The 22,672-nt window shown below is 53.6% G+C and overlaps 2 protein-coding genes across 3 annotated transcripts in view; one reads left to right on the top strand and one right to left on the bottom strand.

Moving 5' to 3' along the window:
* The window catches only part of BRD3 (bromodomain containing 3), a 35,521-nt gene extending 28,120 nt beyond the window's left edge, over positions 1 to 7,401 (top strand). Inside the window, exons 10-12 of the mRNA XM_082628784.1 lie at positions 736 to 1,028; positions 2,146 to 2,274; positions 4,041 to 7,401. Coding sequence (XP_082484910.1) covers positions 736 to 1,028; positions 2,146 to 2,274; positions 4,041 to 4,156 — 538 coding nt within the window. The 3' untranslated portion in view covers positions 4,157 to 7,401. The remainder of the gene's footprint in view (positions 1 to 735; positions 1,029 to 2,145; positions 2,275 to 4,040) is intronic.
* A 127-nt stretch (positions 7,402 to 7,528) lies between these two features.
* BRD3OS (BRD3 opposite strand) lies at positions 7,529 to 11,620 on the bottom strand. Of its 2 annotated transcripts, none has more exons than XM_082628911.1 (3): positions 11,533 to 11,620; positions 11,187 to 11,231; positions 7,529 to 10,848 (listed from the first exon to the last, which is right to left on the bottom strand). In XM_082628911.1, the coding sequence occupies exon 3, from the start codon at positions 10,238 to 10,240 to the stop codon at positions 9,986 to 9,988; it is 255 nt and encodes an 84-aa protein (XP_082485037.1). In that variant the 5' UTR covers positions 10,241 to 10,848; positions 11,187 to 11,231; positions 11,533 to 11,620; the 3' UTR covers positions 7,529 to 9,985. The 2 variants fall into 2 exon arrangements, with proteins under 2 accessions (XP_082485037.1, XP_082485038.1); XM_082628912.1 differs by having other exon boundaries at positions 11,528 to 11,613.
* Between the last annotated feature and the right edge of the window lie 11,052 nt (positions 11,621 to 22,672).

Here is a 22,672-nt window from a genome sequence, read left to right as displayed (position 1 = left end):
TCCTGGTAGCATTCCTTTTCCTGAAGTCTACTTTGTCTGAAATTGTCACAGCCATTGTGGTTTTCTTTTGATTAGTATTTACACGGAATATTTTCCCCCCACCTTTTTACTTGTAACCTACCTCTGTCATTATATTTCAAGGGGGGTTGTGTAGATTAGATAGCATGTAAATTGGGTCTTGGTTCTTACCCAGTCTGACCACCCCTCTCTTTTAACTGGTGTGTTTAGACCGTTTATATTTAATGTAATTGTGGACACTGTTTGATTTCCACCTACCGTTCCGTTATTTTCTGTCCCTGCTGTTTATTCCTCTGTCCCCCTTCCTGCCTTCTTCTGGGATATTTGAATACGGAGATGAGTTTGACCTGCCGTGCTTGAGATGCCTGTGGGGCATTGAGGGGAGCTGACCACCACGGTTGTTTCCTGGCCGAGGCCTCCCTAGGCCGGTAGCAGCCTCTGCTCTGACCTCTGGAGCAGGGTCTTCCGTGTCCCTGGAGATGTATGTGCGTCTCCAGGCAGTAGCCCGGCTTCTCTGTCTGGGGTACCACTTTGGGCTGCTCCTTGGTAAGAGAGCCTGCTCCTGGAGAGGAAGAGGGCCGGCGGGCAAGGGGTCAGGGTCTGGGGGGGCGGGGGGGGGAACTCGGGGTTGGGGGGCAGGGGCTGGGTGGGGTCGGGGGGCTCCAGGGATGGGGACGGGGGGCTCCACGCCATGATGCTCCTTGCCTTCTGCCTCAGACAGCCGAAGAAAGGCGGCAAGCAAGCGTCGGCCTCCTATGACTCGGAAGAGGAGGAAGAGGGGCTGCCCATGAGCTACGATGAGAAGCGCCAGCTCAGCCTGGACATCAACCGGCTACCGGGGGAGAAGCTGGGCCGGGTAGTGCACATCATCCAGTCGCGGGAACCCTCGCTCAGGGACTCCAACCCCGACGAGATCGAGATTGACTTTGAGACTCTAAAACCCACCACTTTGCGGGAACTAGAGAGATATGTCAAGTCTTGTTTACAGAAAAAGCAAAGGAAGCCATTCTGTAAGTCGTCGGGACGGGGTGCCTTGCTGGCGCCCCTCCCCATCACCCCTTCAGTCCCGGAGCAGACAGCCAGGCAGCCCCGGGAGTGGGAGTGGGAGTGGGTCGCATGCCGCCAGGCTCCTCGCCCCTCCTCTGCCTTGTGCCCTGAGGATGCAGGGACACAGCTGCTGTCTGCTCAGCTGGGGGCGGGGGCTTAGCTGAGACCAGCTGCGGCCCCACCCCAGCCAGAGCACTTCTTCCCGCCCTGCTCCCGGGCAGGTGGGCAGCACTTGTGTGCCTCATCCTTCCCCAGAGCAGGCAGGACCCCTGGGTCGGTCCCCAGCCCCATTCGTTCAAATGCTAGCTAAGGCCCTCACCACAAGCCTTCTTGAGGCTCCGTTTGGGGCCTGAGCCGCAGGCGACCTGTCGATGGTTCCCTGCCTGGGCAGACCAGTTCCCTTTGCCTGGGGTGGAGGTCCAGAGGCCTCCCAGGACGGATGATTGCACTGGCTCAGGCTCACCCTGGAAGTCGATGACTTCACTGGACGGGAACGAGTCGTTGCCTGGGTCAGTGGGTCCTGGGGAGTGAGAGGAAGGGCAGGAGGCCCCAGGCAGCCCCACGGTGGCAGGAGAACAGGACACCCGCCCGGCCCTGAGGAACAACACCCAGGGTGCACTTGATGCTGTGTGTGGCCCCCTCGGGCTGCTTGGTCCTCACTCGCTCTGTGGGGGGAGGCTGCCTTCTCCTGGATGGAGCATGGCGTGACCCCCTGCAGTCACGGCACGTTTGCCCCTCGGTAAGTCGCCTGTGGACTCAGAGGTACTGGCACAGGCGCGCCAGGTGGTGGACTGGGCTCCAGGGCGGAGTCTGGGCCTCACTGAGGCCGAGGGAGAGCCTCGGCCGTGGCAAAGGAAAACCATGAGTTGGGGGGTCAGGGCCTCAAGTCGCAGCTCTGCCTTTCACCCGGGGGTGCCGCCGTCTGTGCAGCCGTCTGCAGTGGGGGTGGTCTGTCCCAGCTCAGGAGTGTTGTGACGGTTGCAGAGCCTCGCGTGTGGCGGGGCCTCCGTACGTGTGGGCTGCCCCTGGGGCCGCCTGCCCTTCCCCGCCTGTGGCCTCAGCTCCCGTGCTCTTCCACAGCCACGAGTGGGAAGAAGCAGGCAGCCAAGTCGAAGGAGGAGTTGGCTCAGGAAAAGAAGAAGGAGCTCGAGAGGCGGCTGCAGGATGTCAGCGGGCAGCTGAGCAACAGCAAGAAGCCCGCCAAGAGAGGTACCCGTGGCCCTCGTGCTGCTCTGTCGGGGGGGAGAGGGCAGTGGGAGGGAGGGGCTGCTGACCTGGGTTTGCGCCTGTGGCTCCACCTCGTAACGAGCTGTGTTTCCCTAGAGGAGGCTGTTGACCCCCCGAAACCCTGATTTCCTTATCTGCAAACTGGGACCCAAGCCCAGCCCTGCAGGGAGGCTGAGCAGATGACAGGCGTGTGTGAAAGCGCCCCTTTGCAGAGCCCCTGGGAGACGGCTCTTTGGAAGGGCCCAGCTGTGGTCTTGGGGGGCTGGACCCCATGATTTGGGAGGGACTGGGGTCCTACCCCGCAGCTTCAGTGGGTCCTGGCCCCCAGCAGTGGGCTTTCTGGCTGCCCTCAGACAGGAACACTAGTTCCCAGCCAGTTAGCCAGTGTCACAGGCGGAGGGAGGGTCTGACTTCCAGCCCCAGGCCCTCTGCTCTGTGGACTCGGGGTCTCATTTTAGGTGAGCAGGTGATTTGATTCCTTGCCTCCTTTCCCCGGGGCCTGTAAGAAAAGGCAAATACCTTTGTCCTGGTCCCAGGGACAGTGGGGCCCAGGTGGCGGTCGGATTCTAGGTCCAGTCTTGGTCATGCAGCGGCCAGGTGCCACAGCCTTGCCTGGCCCCACTTGCCCAGTGCCAAGCTGGGGCTCGGAGCCCTGCCCGCTCCCACTGATGGCTGAGAGGCCCCCCCTTGCGTTAGCCCCGGGGAGGGCACCATTACTGCTCAGCGCGTGTGACTGTGGATTCTTCATATGACCGGCCACGTCCCCGCACGTCCCATCAGTTTCTCGCAGTAGATCACCTTGACTTTTTCCCGGCCTCTAAGTGTACTTGGATGTGTTGACCTCTGAGCTGTTTCTGCTCACACTTCCGACACCAAACATGCGAGTTTTTCTCACGCCAGTTCTCCAGCTCCCACACGAGCAGGGTGTCCAGCAGTTGAGTTCCGTGCTGACGCTGTCTGCTCGGTTAAGGGCTCAGCCCCGCCCGTAACACGCCAGGTGCACGTCCCAAGCCTCCCGTGCCTTTGACTGAGGGGCTGTAAATCGGGGATTCCCACAACCCCCTCCTCAGGTTTGACAATTGGCTAGAACGGCTCACAGAACTCAGGAATTCTGAGTGAAACCCCTTGTGGTTTGTTATAAAGGACACAGCTCAGGGACAGCCAGGTGGACGAGTGGCACAGGGCAGGGTGTGGGGGCGTGGAGCCTCCAGGCCTCTCCAGCCACCACCCTCCCAGCAGCTGGAGGCCCCCTGAACCGGGAGTTCTCTCTGGAGCACAGTCTCCAGTCCCCGCCCCTCCTCGGCCATGGGGGCAGGGGGGAGCTGAAAGTCCCCGCCCCGGGTCACATGGTCTTCCTGGAGAGCAGCCCTGGGCTGTGGCCCTGGGGGGGGTCCCCCCGCCCCGAGTCACTCGTGAGCGTAAACTCAGGTGTGAGCTAAAGGGGCTCCTTAGCAGTAAAGGACGTTGTTGCCACTCGGGAGATTGCAGGGGATTTCGGGGCTCTGTGCCGGGAACAGGGTACGAGCACCAGACGCACTTCTTAACACCATCACGACCGCGTTGACGCGTTGCTGCATTTCAACAAAATCTCTTAACGTTTATCACGTGACCGGGTCAGGATCGGGTGGGTCGGGGCATGTGAGTGGGGGGGGGCCGGGGGGTCACGGACGGGCTCACGAGGAGGGAGGGGCGGCCGGCGCGTGGGGGGCGCGTGGGGGGCGCACCCCTCACCCGCGCGTCTCCCCCAGAGAAGTCAGGCTCCGCGCCCTCGGGAGGGCCCTCCCGGCTCAGCAGCAGCAGCTCGTCTGAGTCCGGGAGCAGCAGCTCCAGCGGATCCAGCTCCGACAGCAGCGACTCGGAATAAACTCTGGGCTCTCACGGGACGGAACAAAACCAGTGGACGTCGCCCACGCCGAAACTCTGCAGTGTTCCCTTCTATGGTTAATATACTATTTTCGTTCCATGGTGTGCAGGTTCTCTTTTTAATTCAGTGTTATGGTATCTTCCAGTTTGGGCTTTAATAGGTCAAAGATCTTTCCGTGTGTGTCCATTAGACTTTATGAGAAGCTGTGAATCTGCATAACGCCTTTCCTTCGTAACTGAATTCAGTCCCTTGGAGATGACAACTTCAAACGCTAACCTGATGACCGTAGAAAAACACGTAAGGTGTGATCCGGAGGTTCTTGCAAAATCCCTTTTCTTACGCCTGACCTGGTCTGTAGCTCCAGCGAGAATTTCTCCAAAGGAGATGTCTCGGAAATGGTACCGTATGTGAAAGCTGTTAGCTTTGCGAACAGGCGTTTGTCTTTGTCTTTGGGGGCCTGGGCTCTGACGCTCACGTCCGAGGGGTCACCTCTTGCTGCAGGGGCTGAGGACAGCCGTGCCCGCCCCTGCCGTGAGGGCCAGGGCTGGGCCCAAGCGGGGAGGGGTCATCGTCACTGCAGCCAGAGCTCCCGCGGGTGGGGGACCGGCGAGGGTGGGCGTGGAAGGGAGCCGAGTTTTTCTGATCTCTGTGACGTCGGGAGCTCCCGGGAGGGAACACGGTGGCTGCGTGTGCGACGCGCGGGTTCCCAAACACTGAAACTTTTACCTCAACTTAAAAAAAAAAAAGAAAAAAAAAAGAAGAAAAGATAAAAAAAAAAAATACAGAAGGAGACTTTTTTGTAAGATTCAGCAGTTTTCTACAAAAGGCCAGCCCCCACGTGTGTCCCCAGCCCAGCCGCTGCCACGCACTCCGGAACCATTGTCCCAGTTTCATGTATATATGAATACTTTATTTATTAAGATCATTGGTCATTTTTTTTTTTAAAAAAAAGGAAAGAAAAACAAAACCGCAAAAGAAACACATTAAAAAAAAAAAGTGGCAGAGACGCAGGCCTTTTAAATGGTTTGAAGGGGAGCCCCAGACCCTGCTGGCCAGCGGGCCTCTCACCTCCAGGTGCTACAGCCTGCTGTCCCCGTGCCGGTGCTCAATCACGTCTGTGTGCGCTTGCTCTCCTCTCGGGGCTGCTGGGGTTTTTGTTCTTGTTCTTTTTCGTGTGTGTATGAAATTTGGAGACTTACAGGTGTAGACAACTTCCAGCTGCAGCACATTCTGATTTTTTTATTTCGTTTGTTTAGTTCTTTTGTATTCACTTCTGGTCTCTCTTAGGACTGTTTTAAAAGACTTCAATTTAGGGAACCCCAGTTATATAATATAAACTTTGTAATCTGAGAGAAGAAAAATGTATAGTAAATCTAAGTCTTGATTTTTAACTTTCTATTGTAAAAAAAAATAATAATAATAATATACAGAGTTTAACAGAAGGTTATGTTTTGGTTTTGTTTTCTCCAGAGGCTGCCATACGGCCTTTGAGTGCAGGGATGCCCCATCCACACTGCCTGCCTACGCTCTGACCATTGTGGCTTTGGCCAGGAATTCAAGGGCCCCCGGATGGGGCACCCCTCACCCCCCACCTCCAGGAGAGGGGCGCGGCCCCCGCTGCCCCACGCGGTCTTCCAGCCGCCAGCAGTGGCGGCACGGGGCTCCCTGCTCATGCATTTTCCAGTTAGCACAGAAGTGACCGCAATAGTCTCTCTCCCCGTGAGACTTTACTGAGGGGGATGCTGGGGGTGGAGCCAGGGGTGGCCTGGCCTCTTGTCTGGTGGCAAGTTCTCTGCCAGCACTTCTGGATGGATCGGGGGACTAGTCGTTGGTATCCTAACAGGCGGTGGTTTCTAAAGATCCTAAAGTCGACTTGGATTCCACTAACACTTACGGCTAGAGGATACCTCTGATGGGTATAGAACTCTGATGAGGCGATGGATGGTGGATTACCATTTTTCTGACTGCTGGTGATTCTGACCTTTGGGTGAGTTTTGAGCCAGTCTGTTCAACTTTTTTCATTAAGTTTTGTTTGTAATAAAAATATAAATGGATTTTAGATTTGCCATTTTTTAAAGCTGCCCTGTTTTTCAAAGGTGTTTTCTAAGCAGATCTTTAATGGAGTAAATAACCTATGAATTTAAGGAATTACGACAGGATGCAAGGTCCTGAAGCAGGATCTCATGGGCAGTATGCAGCACGCACGCGTCTGAGTAACAAACAGACCCCAGCCGGGGGGCCTGGAGGTGCTGGGGGCTCCCGTGGGGCGCCCCTCCAGTCACGAGCGGGGAGGGTCACCTGTGCCAGCCACTCAGCGGGGGACATCGGGCCCTAGAGCTGAGCACAGCGGGAGCATTTCCTTACCTGCTGGTTCTGTGCTGGGAGAGATGTGGAGTCTCAGCCACCTGTGCTCCTTTCCTCTGAAAGATCTGCTGGCTTTGACACTGCCGGAGGGCTTAGTCCGTGCTGAGCGGTTGTAGTTCATTGGGTTTTTTAAGGCTTTCTGTCCAGACTTCAAAACTGATTTCAGAGTTTTGGGGGGACCTCCTCCACCCCCCCGAGGTCAGCCTGTGGGTGTTCGCCATTTCCATTTCTCTGCGTTGGGCAAGTGGAGTTCCAGTAACGAGGACCGGAGGGCAGCCTGTCCAGGCTTAGGGCCTGTGTTCAGTGGGTTGGCCTCGTGCGGGGCACGGAAATGGCTTTGAAACAGTCCTCGTGATCCCTGGGGGTCGAGGGGGCGGCTTGGGCTGTTAACTGAATTCCAGAGACGCTTGCTCACTCATCTTGCTTACAAACTGTTAAGATACGTTTTTCTTTCCTGTTTGTTTTTTGGGTTTTGTTCTTTTGCAACATTCACATCTTTTACAGTTTGGAGGGGGGGTGGGGGGAACACCGCCCACGATAAAAGATTTGTTACACCTGGTGTAGCGCTGTCCCCTAATACTGGCATAACACTTGCAGGAGGTTTTTCTTTTTTATATTTAAAATGTTACTTTTCTGTATGATGTGCATGCAAGCTTACCGTAACTTTTCTTAAACTTTTTAGTGCCGTTTCTAGTATATTCCTGTAAATGTCAGTTACTGAAAATGAGTCCAATGTAAGTAGTTTTAGCTTGTTTATTGCAACGCTGGCCTCAACACAACAGAATAAAAATGGTAGAAAGTACTCTTCGATGTTTCTGGTAATCATGGACCCTTCTCCTGGGGCATTTGTTTTGTTTTCATAATAAAAGAAAAAAAAAAGAGGTGCCTTTTCCTGTGCTTTCTGGGCTCCCAGCTCTCCCCTTGCTGGCGTGTGACGATGGGGGAAGCCGCTCATATTCCTGGCAGGAATACCTGAAGCATCTAAGAGGGTCTTAAAGAGCTCAGTGGCTCTGGTCCAAAGCCTGGGTGGGGAGGCCCCGGGATTTAGGGAGCGTCTTTGTCACCTTTTCAGGTCAGCAGCTCTGTGGATGGGCCGCCCCCCTCCATGACCCACAGGTTCGGTCGCCTCGGTTCCCGCCTGCCCGGTCATCCATCCTCTGTCCCCGCTGTGCCCTCAGTCTGCACTGAGGTGCCTTCCGGGACCAGAGGCATCAAACGCTTGTCCGGCTGGCCCAACGGACGTTTCCAGGAAACCACGTCGCGACGTTGTGCGCGCTGAGGTTTCGTCCATGCGGCCGGGGACCTGGCACACAGTGGAGACGGCAGCAAGGAATGAAGGAGGAATCGAGACCAATGCCGAGCTCTGACGCCGTTTTCAAAACAGTCACAGCCGTTGGAGCCAAGCCTGCAGTGACGTCCCGGGAGAAGGCTCTGCCCGAGTCCAGGCCCGAGGCCCCCCTCCCCTGTATTCGCTTGCCCCCCCGTCACCCAGGCTGAGCTCCCCGAGGACGGGGACTGGGCACGTCCACCGTGGCATCCCCAGCCCCAGCTGGGAAGGCCAGCCGGGAAGGCCAGCCGCCCAGGCGTCCCCAGGGCAGACGTGGCCTCCCCGCTCGCTAAGCAGCTCAGTGCCAGCTGTGTGCGAGCGGCCCAGGGCACGTCGGTCACCTGCACACCCGACCAGTGCAGACGGCGGCCGTGGCCTGTGCTTGCTTTCCCGGCCACCGCCTCTGTGCTTGCGGCTGAGCCAACCACGGCCCGTTTCTAGGTTAGTCTGAGGGGCAGTGGGCATGCAGCGCAGAGGCATTCCAGCTAAGTCAGAAGTTTGCCGCCTTCCCAAACTGAACTGAAGTCGAAGGAGCGCAGAGATGCTGACAAGGCCTGTCTACTGGGGAATTCCAGTGTCAGGGCGCCTGGACGGGCGAGCCTTTACTGCAGAGTCCTTCCTGACTGTGTCGACGAGACAGGCTTCCCTCTTCACCTTGGGGAGGTGCTTAAGGAAATCTGCCTTCCAGCCTCCCCACCTGAGGCAGTAAGCACGCCAAGGCTCCCTGCGCAAGGACCCGGCCTCTGGCTGGACACGTGACGTCGGGGGAAAGCAGTCTGACCCAGCAGTTCCCTTCTGGATGCTGTCTGCTAACCAGCTTGCATGCCTGCATGAGGAGCCACGCAAAGGGAAGCCCAGGACGTGCCGTGTGCATGCACAGCGGGAACGTCTCTGCCCACCTGTGGGCTCACAGGAGCGCTGCCAACAGGCCGTTGGAAGCGTGACGTAATCACCCCATCTGTACAGCTGAGCAAGAAGTCACAGAACCAGATGCCGCGTGGTGCGGGACGCCGCCTCTGGAACCTCGGCACGCGCATGCGCCGAGCTGCTGACGGCCGCTGCCTCTGGGGAGGGCGCTTCGTGCGTTTCTGCACTGGGGTTTTTAGCAATAGTTAGATGTTACTGTTGTAAAAAAAAAAAAAAAACCCTGAAAGCCAAGTTAGGATACTAGGAGCAAACAGATCAAAATAAGGAGTGAGGAAGGAAGGCGGCTCCTAAAGGAGATTTATTTAGAAAAGAAAACTCAGCTTTGACAAAAGACACTTCCACGTTTGCCTCGCCACACAGACCTTAATTACAGCAGACAGCAAATCCTTTAAAAATGACTCATAAAGCTGCCCACACAGGTGGGCCGAGGCTGCTTGCGTGTGGTCACGGCCCACACACATCAAACACTGCAGGTGGCCGGGAGGTGCAGCCTCGGAGTAGACGCTGAACTACTGTCGGCTGAGAACCTGCCTATTTCAGCCCTGTGATTAAATTTGAAATCACTGTTAGCAACTTTCGTGTAACTTAATAATTTGGGGGTTTCCTTAATGTTTTGGGGATGCCTTTGCCCCACAGACCTCCAGCATCAGGAAGCTAGTGTAGGAGCCATCACAGTGCATCACACGCAGTGATCATTTTGGTTACTAGACTCAAAACTCAAGTGCCACAAAGTCCCTGCTGAAATGCTGCTGCTGATGACCATTTAGGGTGAATCCATCTTGGTCCTGCACATCTTGGTCCCGCAGTTGGATTTGCGACCCGACATGATGCCAATTCCTTCACCTTTTTCTAGATCTGACCCACTCTTTACCAGGCAGAAGGGAATCCTAAAGAACAGCCTGTAAGAATGTGAAGAGGTGGTCTGTAACTGGGGTGTCCCTCCCGCTTGACTTATTCGGAAGCATAATCAAAACAGCATCCAGCCAGGCCCCAGAGCTGGCCTGTGCCTACAGCGCCTGCAAGGTCAGAATGGAGTCCAGGAGCCAAGTCCACCCATCAGCCCGACTGCGAATGGGCCGGGGCGCCACCTCTGGGATTTGGGGGTTCTTCTACCACAGCTCAACCTTCACGTTCACTGTTCAGGATCTCCCAGTAAGGACTAGGGATCAGCAAGGCGGCTGGGTGCCTGGGCTCAGGCTTTCACACCAGAACTACATAACAGAGCAAAACTTGGATTGCCCCGTGTCCCGGGAGACGTCCAGCTTGTTTTTGTCCCGGACGAGGATGGCCTCATTTCCATACTGTGAGTACCACGTGCTTCGGCTCCTGCTCAGGTATGTCCCGGGCGGCACAGATGCCAACTTCTGCTGCTGCTGTTGCCAGATGAGCAGGGAGGTGTCCCGGTACCGGAGCCGGGCGTAGCCTTCGGACAGGGCTTTCTCTGCCAGCGGGACGCGGCCACTCATCACTGGCAGGAACCTCCCCTCTCCTGGGCTCCTGCGCAGGAGGCCTCTGAGCCCGTGCTTTGTGCTAAATGCACTAAGGAACCAGTATTTCAGCTGCTGGGTTTTGAGGATTCCTTCTTTAACCTACTGGTACAAATGAGAAATTCAGGCCATTCACAGGCAACACCCTTGTGAGGGTTCTTTGCAAGGAAACTTGAGAGGAGCCTCCGAGCATTCTGAAAAGACACTTAAGAACCACACGTGGGTCAGCAAGCAGGTCAGCAGTGCCCTGGCCGCAGCGTTTCCTGGTGACGGTTGTGTGCACTGTATCAGGCGTGCAGCTGACGAGGGACGAGGTGCCCACCTCAGGGGGGACTTGTGTCTACAGCGATTCTGACACCACGACTTGGACCACTAAATTGGAAAAGGTATATCTGGTGTCCCGAATGAAAGGTCATTGTACAACTAGACAGAAACTGACAGCAGCTCCTATAACTGCCCACTCCCGATCTGTGCTTGGGTCGGCTTTCAGCACAGCAGAGGCGTTCAGATCCCTGCCAGGGATTTGGAACCAGCATTTGTTCAGTGCTTTTTATCTGGCTAGTCTTCAGCTCCTCTCCAAGGTGATGCTACAAAGAAATGAACGTGCTGTCAGGTGGTGGGGAGGAAAGGGCCCCAGCAGAAATGGCAGGTTATATGGCACAGAATCCTCCTTAACTCTTGGCATCAGAGCGTTAAACCAAGCTACCGACCGACACATTCCAGTATTTCAGTTGCTCTCCGGTGACGCAGTGAGCCTGGGTTTAAGAGGTAGACCTGTGCCTTATCCTAGTTCTTTTATTAACTAAGGGGACGATCCTGGGGAAGCCACTTGTTGGAGCGTTAGTGTCTAGATCTGCGAAATAAGTCCTAAGAACTTGATGGGGCACAGAGGTGACCTGCCCATGCTGGGGACGCTGGTACTCACCCAGCCACCAGCGCCTTCTTTCTGCTCCAAGCATCAGGGAGGCCCCTGGACCAGAAAGAAAAATGACGTCAGGTGAAAACCAAACGGGAAATCTGCCTTCCCCGCCCCACGCCACCCTTGCTCATGCTTTCCCAGCCATGCAAGTTCACTTTTCCTTCTGTGTGGCCCGCGCTCCCATCGCCCTGCCCTGTCCTCACTGCCGGCTACCGCTGATCCCCCAACGCCCGGCCCGGCCCGCACCCAGGACGCCCCCAGGGCGCGTCCCCATTGCTTCCCCGGCATCCCGGGTACCCCCTGGCCCGGCCCGCGCCCCGCGTCCCCCCACCGCCCGCCCCCGTCACCTGACCCGCGCCCCCCGTGGTCGCCGCCCCGGCCGCCCGCGCCGTGGGGCCTCGGCGGCTAACGGGTCGCGGGGCCGGGCGCCTCGGGCGGGGCGACGCCTGTTGGCTGCGGGTCCGCGTCGCTATGGCAGCGCCGCAGGCATGCCGAGCCGAGCGCAGAGGCCGGCAGGCGGGCGCCACGAGCCGGAGCCATCGATGGCTCCGCGGGGCGGGGCAGGGGGCGGGGTCTCCCGCTGGGGGTGGGGCAGCTGCGGGAGCCGTGTGACCGTTATTGTAGGTCGTAGCATGGTGTAGGTCGTAGCTTTGTGTTGCTGTTTGCGTCTGCTGTTGCCACTTCTGCCACTGTTGTTGCTACTGCTATTAGCATTCTCACCCCTAATAATCTATAGCGTTGTTTTTAATAATTTCATGTTGTCCCGGGCGTACGTACTCTCTCAAAACCAGGTGTCCCACTAACCCATGTCACCCAGCCGGGCCAGGTCCCCATTCTGCCATGAAAATTAGGTCTGTTTACTTCCGCACCCACCTCCAAATCCTTCTGCAATAATACTCTCGTTTGGTATCTGTCCCTTTCCTTACTGAACTTTCATTTTTACGGTTTCCCCTAATGCTAATTCAGGAAGTCGACCTAAGGGACATTCAAGAACACTGAACCCACCACTGTAGAATGCACATTCTTTACAAGGACACAGAACATCTCCAAAAATTGACTACATGCCAGTCCGTGAATCAGTTTCGATACATTTCAAAGCACTTAAATCCTAGGCGAAAAGGGTCACAAGAAACATAGTCTATAAAACAACAATAAAAAGATACTAGAAGAAAACCCCTATATATGATTACTTTAAAATATATTCTCGAGGGCTTCCCTGGTGGCGCAGTGGTTGAGAGTCCGCCTGCCGATGCAGGGGAAACGGGTTCGTGCCCCGGTCTGGGAGGATCCCACATGCCGTGGAGCGGCTGGGCCCGTGAGCCATGGCCGCTGAGCCTGAGCGTCCGGAGCCTGTGCTCCACAGCGGGAGAGGCCACAACAGTGAGAGGCCCGCGTACCGCAAAAAAAAAAAATATATATATATATATATATATATATATATATATATATATATATATATATATATTCTCGAGCCCACCCAGGGATACCAAAAAAAAAAAATTCTGAATTTCTCATGGGTCAAAGAGAAATTCACAGTACAAATTTTAAACTATTTTAATTGATGATAAAAATACAATATATCAAAACTTGTAAGATGCAGTTAAAATCATGCCTGGAGGGAAGTTTATCGTCTTAAATGCATATACAAGAAAATATACACATGTATGGTGTGTTTGTGGGGTATATGGAAACTCTCAGTATTGTCTTTGCAATTTTTCTGTAAATCTAAAACTGTCCTAAATTAAAACATAAAAGCTTATTTTTTTATTTTTTATTTTATTTTATTTTTGCGGTATGCGGGCCTCTCACTGTTGTGGCCTCTCCCGTTGCGGAGCACAGGCTCCGGACGTGCAGGCTCAGTGGCCATGGCTCACGGGCCCAGCCGCTCCGCGGCATGTGGGATCTTCCCGGACCGGGGCACGAACCCGTGTCCCCTGCATCGGCAGGCGGACTCTCAACCACTGCGCCACCAGGGAAGCCCAAAAAGCTTATTTTTAAAATGAGTGAAAAGGAAAGTCACAGAGTGAGAAGAAATTGGCAATATGTATAGTTGATGAGGGACTTAGTCAGGGTCCAGCTGGAAGACAGAAATCACACCAATGATTTGACCAGAGAGAGATTAATAGAAGGGATTGTTCATTAGGTACAAAGTTGTTAACTAGGTAACTTTCAGGTTAAAATAAAGACCTCTAAAGTATCTCAAAGGTGGTAACTGCAGGAAGCAAAAGGACCAAAGAGAAGAGGGTGGAATTGTGAACATTTAGAAACTCAGAGGAGGGACACCGAAGAGCTGAAACTCAGACTTTTGAGGAGGGGGTGCTGGCAGCTGGAGCTGGTGTCTCTGCACCAAGAATAGGGTCCCAGTAGGGCAGGGACCCAGACCCCGAGGACGGGATGCCAGCAGCTGCTGCCCCTGAGTGGCAGCAACGTGATGAAGTGGATTTTGTGCTCATTGGAGAAACTGCAGACTGGATTCAGCTGCCACTTCAGGAAAAACGTGAAGAATTGTTGCCGGGGGAGCTGCAAGCTGATGGGAGGCTGGCGGGAAGCCGAGAGGAAGGAGCAGGTTCCTTCTTTCTCCTCCAGCTTTCGGTCCACCTCCAGCACCCTCGCCTGATGGAGCCCACTGGTCCCCGCATCACAAAGCAGAGGGTAAAGGATGTTTAGATCTACGGTTCATGTAAAAGGTTTACAGACGGCAGGGAAAACTGTCCTCGCTGGCATCTGTTTATTCAGCCTCCATCCGTACATTTCTACACACACTTGAGCTTTCATATAACAAAAGCAAAGCAAACAAACAAAAACCCAACTCTCCATTTCTGCCTAATAAGATGCAACTATCTTTCATACAAGAGTGGAACAGTCTCACCATTGACAGAGGAATGGATAAAGAAGATGTGGTATATATATATATATATATATATATACACACACACACACACACACACACACACACACACACACACACACACACACACACACACTGGAATATTACTAAGCCATAAAAAAGAATGAAATAATGCCATTTGCAGCAACATGGATGGACCTAGAGATTATCGTATTAAGTGAAGTAAGCCAGACAGAAAAGGACAAATATCATATGATATCGCTTATGTGTGGAATCTAAAAAGTAATGCAAATTAAATTATTTACAAAACAGAAATAGGCTCACAGACATAGAAAACTAACTTATGGTTACCAAAGGGGAAAGGGTGGGGAGGGATAAATTAGGAGTTTGGGATTAACAGATACACACTACTGTATATAATATTGATAAACAACAAGGACCTACTGTGTAGCACAGGGACCTATATTCAATATCTTGTAATAAACTATAATGGAAGAGAATATGAAAAAGAATATATACATACATACATATATATATACACACATGTATATATGCATAACTGAATCACTTTGCTGTACACCTGAAACATTGTAAATCAACTCGACTTCAATTAAAAACATAAGAAACAGAAAGAGTGAGACGGTCTCACCTTCTCCCCAAAGAGAGGAAATACAAAGTCCCACCAGTCGAGGGCTCCTTTTCTGGGTTAGGTTAATGACTTTTCCTATCAGTCTCCTTCTGTCTGAATATTCTTTTAACCGAAACTAAATTGCAAAGTTAACTTCCAACAAAACTGTACTGAAAGTCATAAGGGAAGTGAGGAAATAAAAGAAGAGCTAGATACAAATACATACGTACTTAACAGGCAGGGGGAAACATGGAGAGTTGTTACTGTCCTTGTTTCTGTAACGGTCAGATGGGGTTTCCTTTGCCCTCAGCAAGATCTCAGCTGGTCGAGGTTTCTTTAGCTAGTGGGGTGGCACAAACCCTCAATTATCCTGCCATCTATCTATCTATCTATCTATCCATCCATCCGTCTGTCTGTCTGTCTATCCAATCCATCTGTCCATCCATCTAACCATCTAACCATCTATCCATCTATCTATCCATCCATCTATCTATCTATCCATCCATCCATCCGTCTGTCTATCTAACCATACATCCATATATCTGTCTGCCTGTCTATCCATCCATCCATCCATCGTCTTTGGTGGCTGCAGCTTTCCATGAACTGTGCTCTTGGCGGTAGAAATACTAAAATGTACCAGGGAGAATCCCCTGGGTTCTAAACATAGTTCTTCCTGCCCTCAGCCTCAACGTGAAGCAACAACTCACTTTCTCCATCACCCCAGTTGGTAAGGTAACCCACTTCTCAGTGTTTTGATTCAGTGGTAGCAGGAGCCCCTGATTTCCAAGTGGCAGTCGCATCTTCCACATCAAAGAAGCCATTGATGTGCCCCCTGGTGAGCCCATTCCTCTCTCTAGAACCAAGCCTTCCGAGTCATCAGAAGCTCAAAGACGTGGGGCAGAATTAAAACTGACGTGAGGCATCATCGGAGGGCCTCTCCCACCTCCACCCTTTGGTTCCCAGGCGCCTGTGGTCTGGCTTTGGGGAAGACAGCACCGTATATTTTTCTCTGGTTCAGAGCATACACTTGACTCTGTAACTCTGTAAACCAGGCCTTCAAACATTCACGGTGAAGTTCCCAATGGGTGCTTCACCCATGTCCTCAGGAGGCCACTCTGCTCTCTGTTAGGTGCGCACTCTGGGTGAAGGGGCGTATATAAAGCCAGTGGCTTCCATGAGCAGGAGCCTCGTTTCCCTTCTTTTTCTCAGCAACGAGGTCCCTGCTCAGAATCCTGCTGTGGGAATAGTGTGACGGTCAGCGAGTCCCTCCCTGAGTCTGTGGGTGGGGGTGCTGGCAGGAAAAGCAAGTCCAGAATCCGTGTCTATTCCAGCAAGACTGCATCTCTGTCCCCTCCATGATGGATGAGTCCGTGTAATAAATGTACCACCACTTGGCTGGCTGGATCCCCGGGTTATGATGCCATATCGGGGGCTCAGCGTTGGCTTGCAGTGGTGGTGGGCAGGGCGGCTTCGGTGGTGGAGCTTGCATTGTCTTCCACGTGGAGCCTCCATCCGTCCCTCCAAGATCCCTTTGCACACGGGCCCATCAAATAAGCAATGCACCGGCTCGATGAAGAGGCTGAAGACCTCCACAGAACGGTCCTTGTTTCCAGCTGATATGGAGAGTCTCCTCTGCACTGGATGGGCCTTGGAGACATCTATCCACCTGGGATACAGATACTGTCCCAGTCTGCGTCCTTTCTAAGAAGTCCATCCAGTGCCTCTTCCCCAGAGCTCCCTGACATCCAGCTCCCAATCCTTTTCTTTCCAAGCCCTTAACCATCCAGCCAAACCAGTAACAACTGCTTGAGAATCACTGTAGATCTATGCAATGGAAGACTATTCAGTAGTTTTAAAGCAAATGGAGTACTGATACATGTTTCAATATGGATGAATCTTGCAAACATTATGCAAGGTGAAAGGAGCCAGTTACCAAAGACCATTGTATGACTCCACTGATATAAAATGTCCAGGACAGGGAAACCTGTAGAGACAGAAAGTAGATTAGTGGTTGCCTACGGTTGGGGTAGGGATTGGGAGAGAATGGAGGGTAACCGCTGCTAGGTATGGGGTTGCTTTTTTTTTTTTAACTTTTTTTTTTCAATTTCAATTTTTATTTTTGGCTGCGTTGGGTCTGCATCGCGGCGCGTGGGCTTCTCAATGCGGTGGCTTCTCTTGTTGTAGAGCACGGACTCTAGGCTCACGGACTCAGTAGTTGTGGTGCACGGGCTCTAGAGCGCAGGCTCAGTAGTTGTGGCGCATGGGCTTAGTTGCTCCGTGACATGTGGGATCTTCCTGGACCAGGGCTTGAACCTGTGCCTGCATTGGCAGGCAGATTCTTAACTACTGCGCCACCAGGGAAGTCTTACCAAAAGGATTTTTTAAAGTCAGGGATTTAAAAAAATATTATCGCTGGTGGGAATGTGAATTGGTACAGCCACTATGGAGAACAGTATGGAGGTTCCTTAAAAAACTAAAAATAGAACTACCATATGACCCAGCAATCCCACTACTAGGCATATACCCTGAGAAAACCATAATTCAAAAAGAGACATGTACCAAAATGTTCATTGCAGCTCTATTCACAATAGCCCGGAGCTGGAAACAACCTAAGTGTCCATCATCGGATGAATGGATAAAGAAGATGTGGCACATATATACAATGGAATATTACTCAGCCATAAAAAGAAACGAAACTGAGCTATTTGTAATGAGGTGGATAGACCTAGAGTCTGTCATACAGAGTGAAGTAAGAAAGAGAAAGACAAATACCGTATGCTAACACATATATACGGAATTAAAAAAAAAAAATGTCACGAAGGACCTAGGGGTAAAACGGGAATAAAGACACAGACCTACTTGAGAATGGACTTGTGGATATGGGGAGGGGGAAGGGTAAGCTGTGACAAAGCGAAAGAGAGGCATGGACATATATACACTACCAAACGTAAGGTAGATAGATAGTGGGAAGCAGCCGCATAGCACAGGGAGATCAGCTCGGTGCTTTGTGACCGCCTGGAGGGGTGGGATGGGGAGGGTGGGAGGGAGGGAGATGCATGAGGGAAGGGATGTGGGAACAGATGTATATGTATGACTGATTCACTTTGTTATAAAGCCTAAACCAATAAAAAAAAATAAAATTAAAAAAATAAATAAATAAAGGAAAAAAAAATATTATCAATATGACATCATGAATTTGAATGTATTTGATGTCTTTCAATGAATGGCCTGATTGTGTATTTGAGTCTCAGGATTTTCCATGCCTGGCCAGCAGGAAATCAAGTTGTCGGTGGGCCCCTTCGGTCTAGAAGCTCCGGGGAGAGAGTGCGTCCCAGGCCTCTCTGCGAGCTTCTGGTGGCCGCCGGCATGCTGGCTTGCGTGGTTTGTGACTGCGTCCCCCCGTCTCTGCCTGGCATCTCCGCTTCGTCCTGTGTCTCTCCGCTGGGTGCCTCTAATAAGGACACTTGTCATTGGATTTAGCTAATCCAGGATGATCTCATCTCACGATAGCTAATCACAGCTGCAAAAATCCGTTTTCCAAATAAGGTCACAATTCACAGATTTCAGGGGTTCGATGTGACAGCCCTTTCTGGGGCCCACGATTCAACCCACTAAAACCCTAACCTGGAAACGGGTGCAGGGAAGATGGAGGGAATCTAGGATTGGTTGTTTGGCCAGGCTGTGGCTAAAAGCGGTGAAAATACAGCTTTCTTAGGAGATGGGACAAAAGGGGCCACACGGCTGAGTAAACCGTTTCCTGTGGTACCCTGAAGTGACAGGCCCAGGGGAAGGCTCTGGAGGACCATGGAATGGTGCCCAAAAAAGAAGTGAATGGCTACGGTGTGGGATACTTTTTAAATGGCTCATCAAAAAAGAGAATGAAAAGCTAAGATTCCTCCATTTTAGTCCCAGATGCAGACTGATAGCCAAGGATGCTGTCGGCCCGAAGCAGAGGTGTGATATCTCAGAAGGCAGAGGCCTCCGGGTGGTTTTCAGGCTGGGCGACGGCTAGCCTTTAAGGGAGGAATGGCCAGTCTGCATGGGCACAAGAGGACCGCATGATCATTCAGAATGAATACTGCAATGCCAAGATCCCCTACAAGCCACCTCTGGGCCAGCCTCAGAAACCTGAAGGTTTTCCGGTAGCAGGCTGATTCTGCAACAACCAGGATTCTAACCGATTCAGGACTGGATGATTAATCTCTCCCTAAAGGCAGTATTTTCTTTTGACGTCTCTGTCACAGAAGTTTTACAGAGCATGTTCCCCTAGAATGGTGGTTCTCATACTTGGTGAAGCGTTGCCCAGAGGCTCCAGAGGGAGCATGGGTGGACGAGCTCCCAGTGAGTTGACATAGGTGTCCCCATCCCTCCATCTCATGGCTCCACTGCTTCTCAATCAGGGCCCTGATCTTGACCCAGGACACTTGCTGGCTGGAGCCTTCCAGGGAGCTTCACCGCTTTTCCTGCCTTGCAGCTCCAGGGGATGATGTCCCCTTATACCATGTCCTCTTTTTTTTTTTTTTTTTTTGCGGTACGCGGGCCTCTCACTGTTGTGGCCTCTCCCGTTGTGGAGCTCAGGCTCTGGGCGCGCAGGCTCAGTGGCCATGGCTCACGGGCCCAGCCGCTCCACGGCATGTGGGATCTTCCCGGACCAGGGCACGAACCCACGTCCCCTGCATCGGCAGGCGGACTCTCAACCACTGCGCCACCAGGGAAGCCCACCATGTCCTTTTATGTGCTGCTCCAGCTTACACACTTTGCCTCCAGTGGGCGATTAATCACTCAGCCGTTTGCTGGCTTTCTCCGATGCATTCACAGCTGCCTGTGACAGCCGATGTTTCCGTGGTTCCACTAATTACTCTTCCCTCACCATTCAGAAGTCTGAGATACTGCACTCCAGTACCTTCTGTTGTGTAGGCATCCCGCCCCAGTTCACCACTGAGGAAGGTTCTAACAGTCACTGCCCTGTACCAGGCACTCTCTGTACTCTGCTTTCCATTGGCAGTGGGGCTCTTGCTGCTCGCTGGCCGAGGCCAGCCAGTCCATAATAGCTGCTCGGGGCTGCTTCCTGGGACCCCTCCACACACCCAGGGTTGGGAGTGGGGATTGGGGAGCAGGAAGGATCTGGGCTTCAGGGAAACAGCAGGGTCTGTTTTGCCTGGAAGGAAAGGCAGGTGGGGTGGCTAGGAAGTCATCGGGCCATTCCTGGACCCCGGCTTGGGGGTCCTACTGGCCCCTCTCTGGCCAGGGCGGCAGAAGGAGTGGAGCACAGCCAGGCCGGGCATGGTTGGTGCTGGCATCTATTGGCAAAGACCTGTCACGCCGACAACTGCAAAGAAAATCAAGGTGTGGCCCCTGGAAGCCAAGGTGTGTGGGGTTCATGACGTCACAGGCTGCCGAGGCAGGGTGGACCTTGAGAACTTTGACCTGCATCTGGACCCTGGAGGGATGGTGGAGAGGAGACCTAGGGCCAAAGGCAGGAGAGAAGGTGGGTGACCAGAATACCATAACCAGGTGCCTGGTGAGGCTCAAGTTAAAGTGTGAGATGGCAGCGCTCTGTCCTGGTGGACATACCGGTACCCAGGGACAGACCCTTGTTCAGGCGGCAGTGGGCCAGGGTGCGAGCAGGGCAACATTGGGGACAGAGGGACCTGGGAGGACGAGGCCAGCTGGGCCACGCTCTGAGCCAAGGTCCAGGTGGTAAAATGGCCTGTGGCCTACAGGGGCTGGTACCTGGTGGGGTGGGGTGGGGAGGGGCACCCCGTAGCACACCCTGCCCCGTGTGGCAGAGGCACTGGGATCCCCAGGTGGGCTGCGTTCTGGGCATTGGGACAATTCAGGGAAGTGGAGCCCTGTCACTGGAGGGAAGCCCTGACTTCCTGAGTCAAAGCAAGTGAGGCATGAAGCTACTGGCTGGGAAAACACACGAGCTGGGACTGCCTTTGACCGTGAGCCGGTGGAGGGTCAGGCCTGTCCTGAGTGCTGTGTGTCCATCGATCTCATTGACTCACGCGGTGCAGCCTCTGCCCTGGGTTCAGCGTTGTACCCACTTCACAGATGAAGAGACTGAGTCTCAGACACATATATTGCTTGCCAAAGGGCACAGAGTGGCTGCATGGAACTCGGGAGGCCTCACTCGTGGCCGTTCTCTCTGAGGGAGCCCCCAGCCCTCCTAGGGTCAGCTCAAGCACACGAGAAAGGCTAGAGAGGTGAGGTCTCGGGGTTCTCCCTAGGGGCTTCAAGTCTCAGGGGGTCCCCCTATGGCCCTCTCCCACCCCAGCTCTGCCATGTGCCCAGGGTGGGGTCTGTGAGGGGCACGTCCTACTGAGCTTGGCCTCCTGGCTGCAGGGTTGGGCCACCATCTTCTCCCGCTAGTTGGAGCCAAGAAACCTGCAAAGGCCCCTTGTAGGGAAGCCCCTCCTGATCCTGCAGGTCCCCCAAGTGCTGAGCCCACTTGGGGGACCTGCAGGATCACTCCGTCACAGAGACCTCTACTGGGACAGCAGCATCACCACACTACATCAGGATGAAGCGTGGGAGTGTGTGTCGGGGGTGGATGGGGGCTCACCATGTCAGCGGGGGGATGAGTTCTCTCGGACACACGACACCTTGACCTCTGGGACATCCCTGGGAGGCAGGAGGCCTTGGTGCAGCCTCTGTAGCCCCCACCTGAGACCTCCGTCTTGACTGGGATCATCCTGGGCCAGCTTCATTTCCCCACCAAGGGGCAAGCTTTGTGCAGGGTGGGCGCTCAGAAGTGTTTTCTGGTTGGATGGGGGGGAGTTGGGTGAGTGGATGGGGGATGGATGGGTGGATGGGTAGATGGATGGGTGGATGGATGGATGGATGGATGGGTAGATGGATAGGTGGATGGATGGGTGGATGGGTGGATGGATGGATGGATAGATGGGTGGATGGGTGGGTGGATGGGTAGATGGATGGGTGGATGGATGGGTGGATGGGGTGGATGGATGGATGGGGTGGATGGACGGATGGACAGATGGATGGATGGGTGGATGGATGAATGGATGGATGGATGGATCGGTGGTTGGGTGGATGGGTGGATGGATTGGTGGATGGGTGGATGGGTGGATCGATGGATGGATGGATGGTTGGATGAATGGGTGGATAGGTGGATGGATGGATGGGTGGATGAATGGATGGATGCCCAGGAAGGGCAGGGGCAGCCCTGCCCTGACCAGGGCTCTCCCCAGCTCTGTGTTCTGAATACCACGGTGTGCTTCCTCCTTTCAATGACAGCCCGAGCTCCTGGCAGCCAGTGTCAAGGCTGAGCCGGCCCAGGACCACGTTCGATGGCAGCGGCACCTGGGCCACCCCTCGGGTCCCGTAATGCACAACCAGCCGCATGAGGCTTGGGGCTTCCCTTGGCCAGACTGGACTTCCCCCTCTGTCCTCCATTGAGGTGGCCTGCTGGGGTCACAGTGATGGGGCTCCTGCAGAAATCTGGGATCTGCCCCAAATACCGGCTTCTCAGCCTCACGCCTACAAATGAATTAAGTCCTGGAGACCCTCCCCCCTCCTTAGAGCCTAAGTAACCCTGCACCCTGACCTCACAGGCTCCTCTCGAAGAGACCCAAGCCCCGAACAGGGCTCCGAGGAAGCTGCCCGGAACAAGGGGTAGGAAGTGCCACGACAAGCCCCACTGGAGGTGAGATGTCAGAGGTCACAGTCAGGGGTAGGATCCATGGACCATGGCATTTGACTTAATTTTGAAAGTCGAAGCACAAGAAGTGAAAAGTCTGTATTTTGCCTTTTCAAACAAAACGTAAAAGGCCCACACCCAGAAATTCAGTGGGGTGTAATCTGACTCCACGGCGGGCCAGATGGTCTTTTTCTACACCTATGGTTTCCCAGGAAATTGTGACAGCTGAATTCGCATGATGTAGCTACAAATGGAATTTGCAAAATGTGTGTGTTCATGTGGTTTGGACATGAGAATATTTCCTTCACCCAGTCATGTTGGGAAGAGTCAAGACTTTCACTTCCCCTACCCCA

The sequence above is a fragment of the Mesoplodon mirus genome (assembly GCF_964341445.2).
Source record: "Mesoplodon mirus genome assembly, chromosome: 1".
Lineage (NCBI taxonomy): Eukaryota > Metazoa > Chordata > Mammalia > Artiodactyla > Ziphiidae > Mesoplodon > Mesoplodon mirus.
This window is presented reverse-complemented; position numbering and strand designations above follow the sequence as displayed.

Coding starts and splice junctions, on each gene's coding strand:
- BRD3OS (XM_082628911.1), bottom strand. CDS start 10,240: ATGAGTGGCCGCGTCCCGCTGGCAGAGAAAGCCCTGTCCGAAGGCTAC.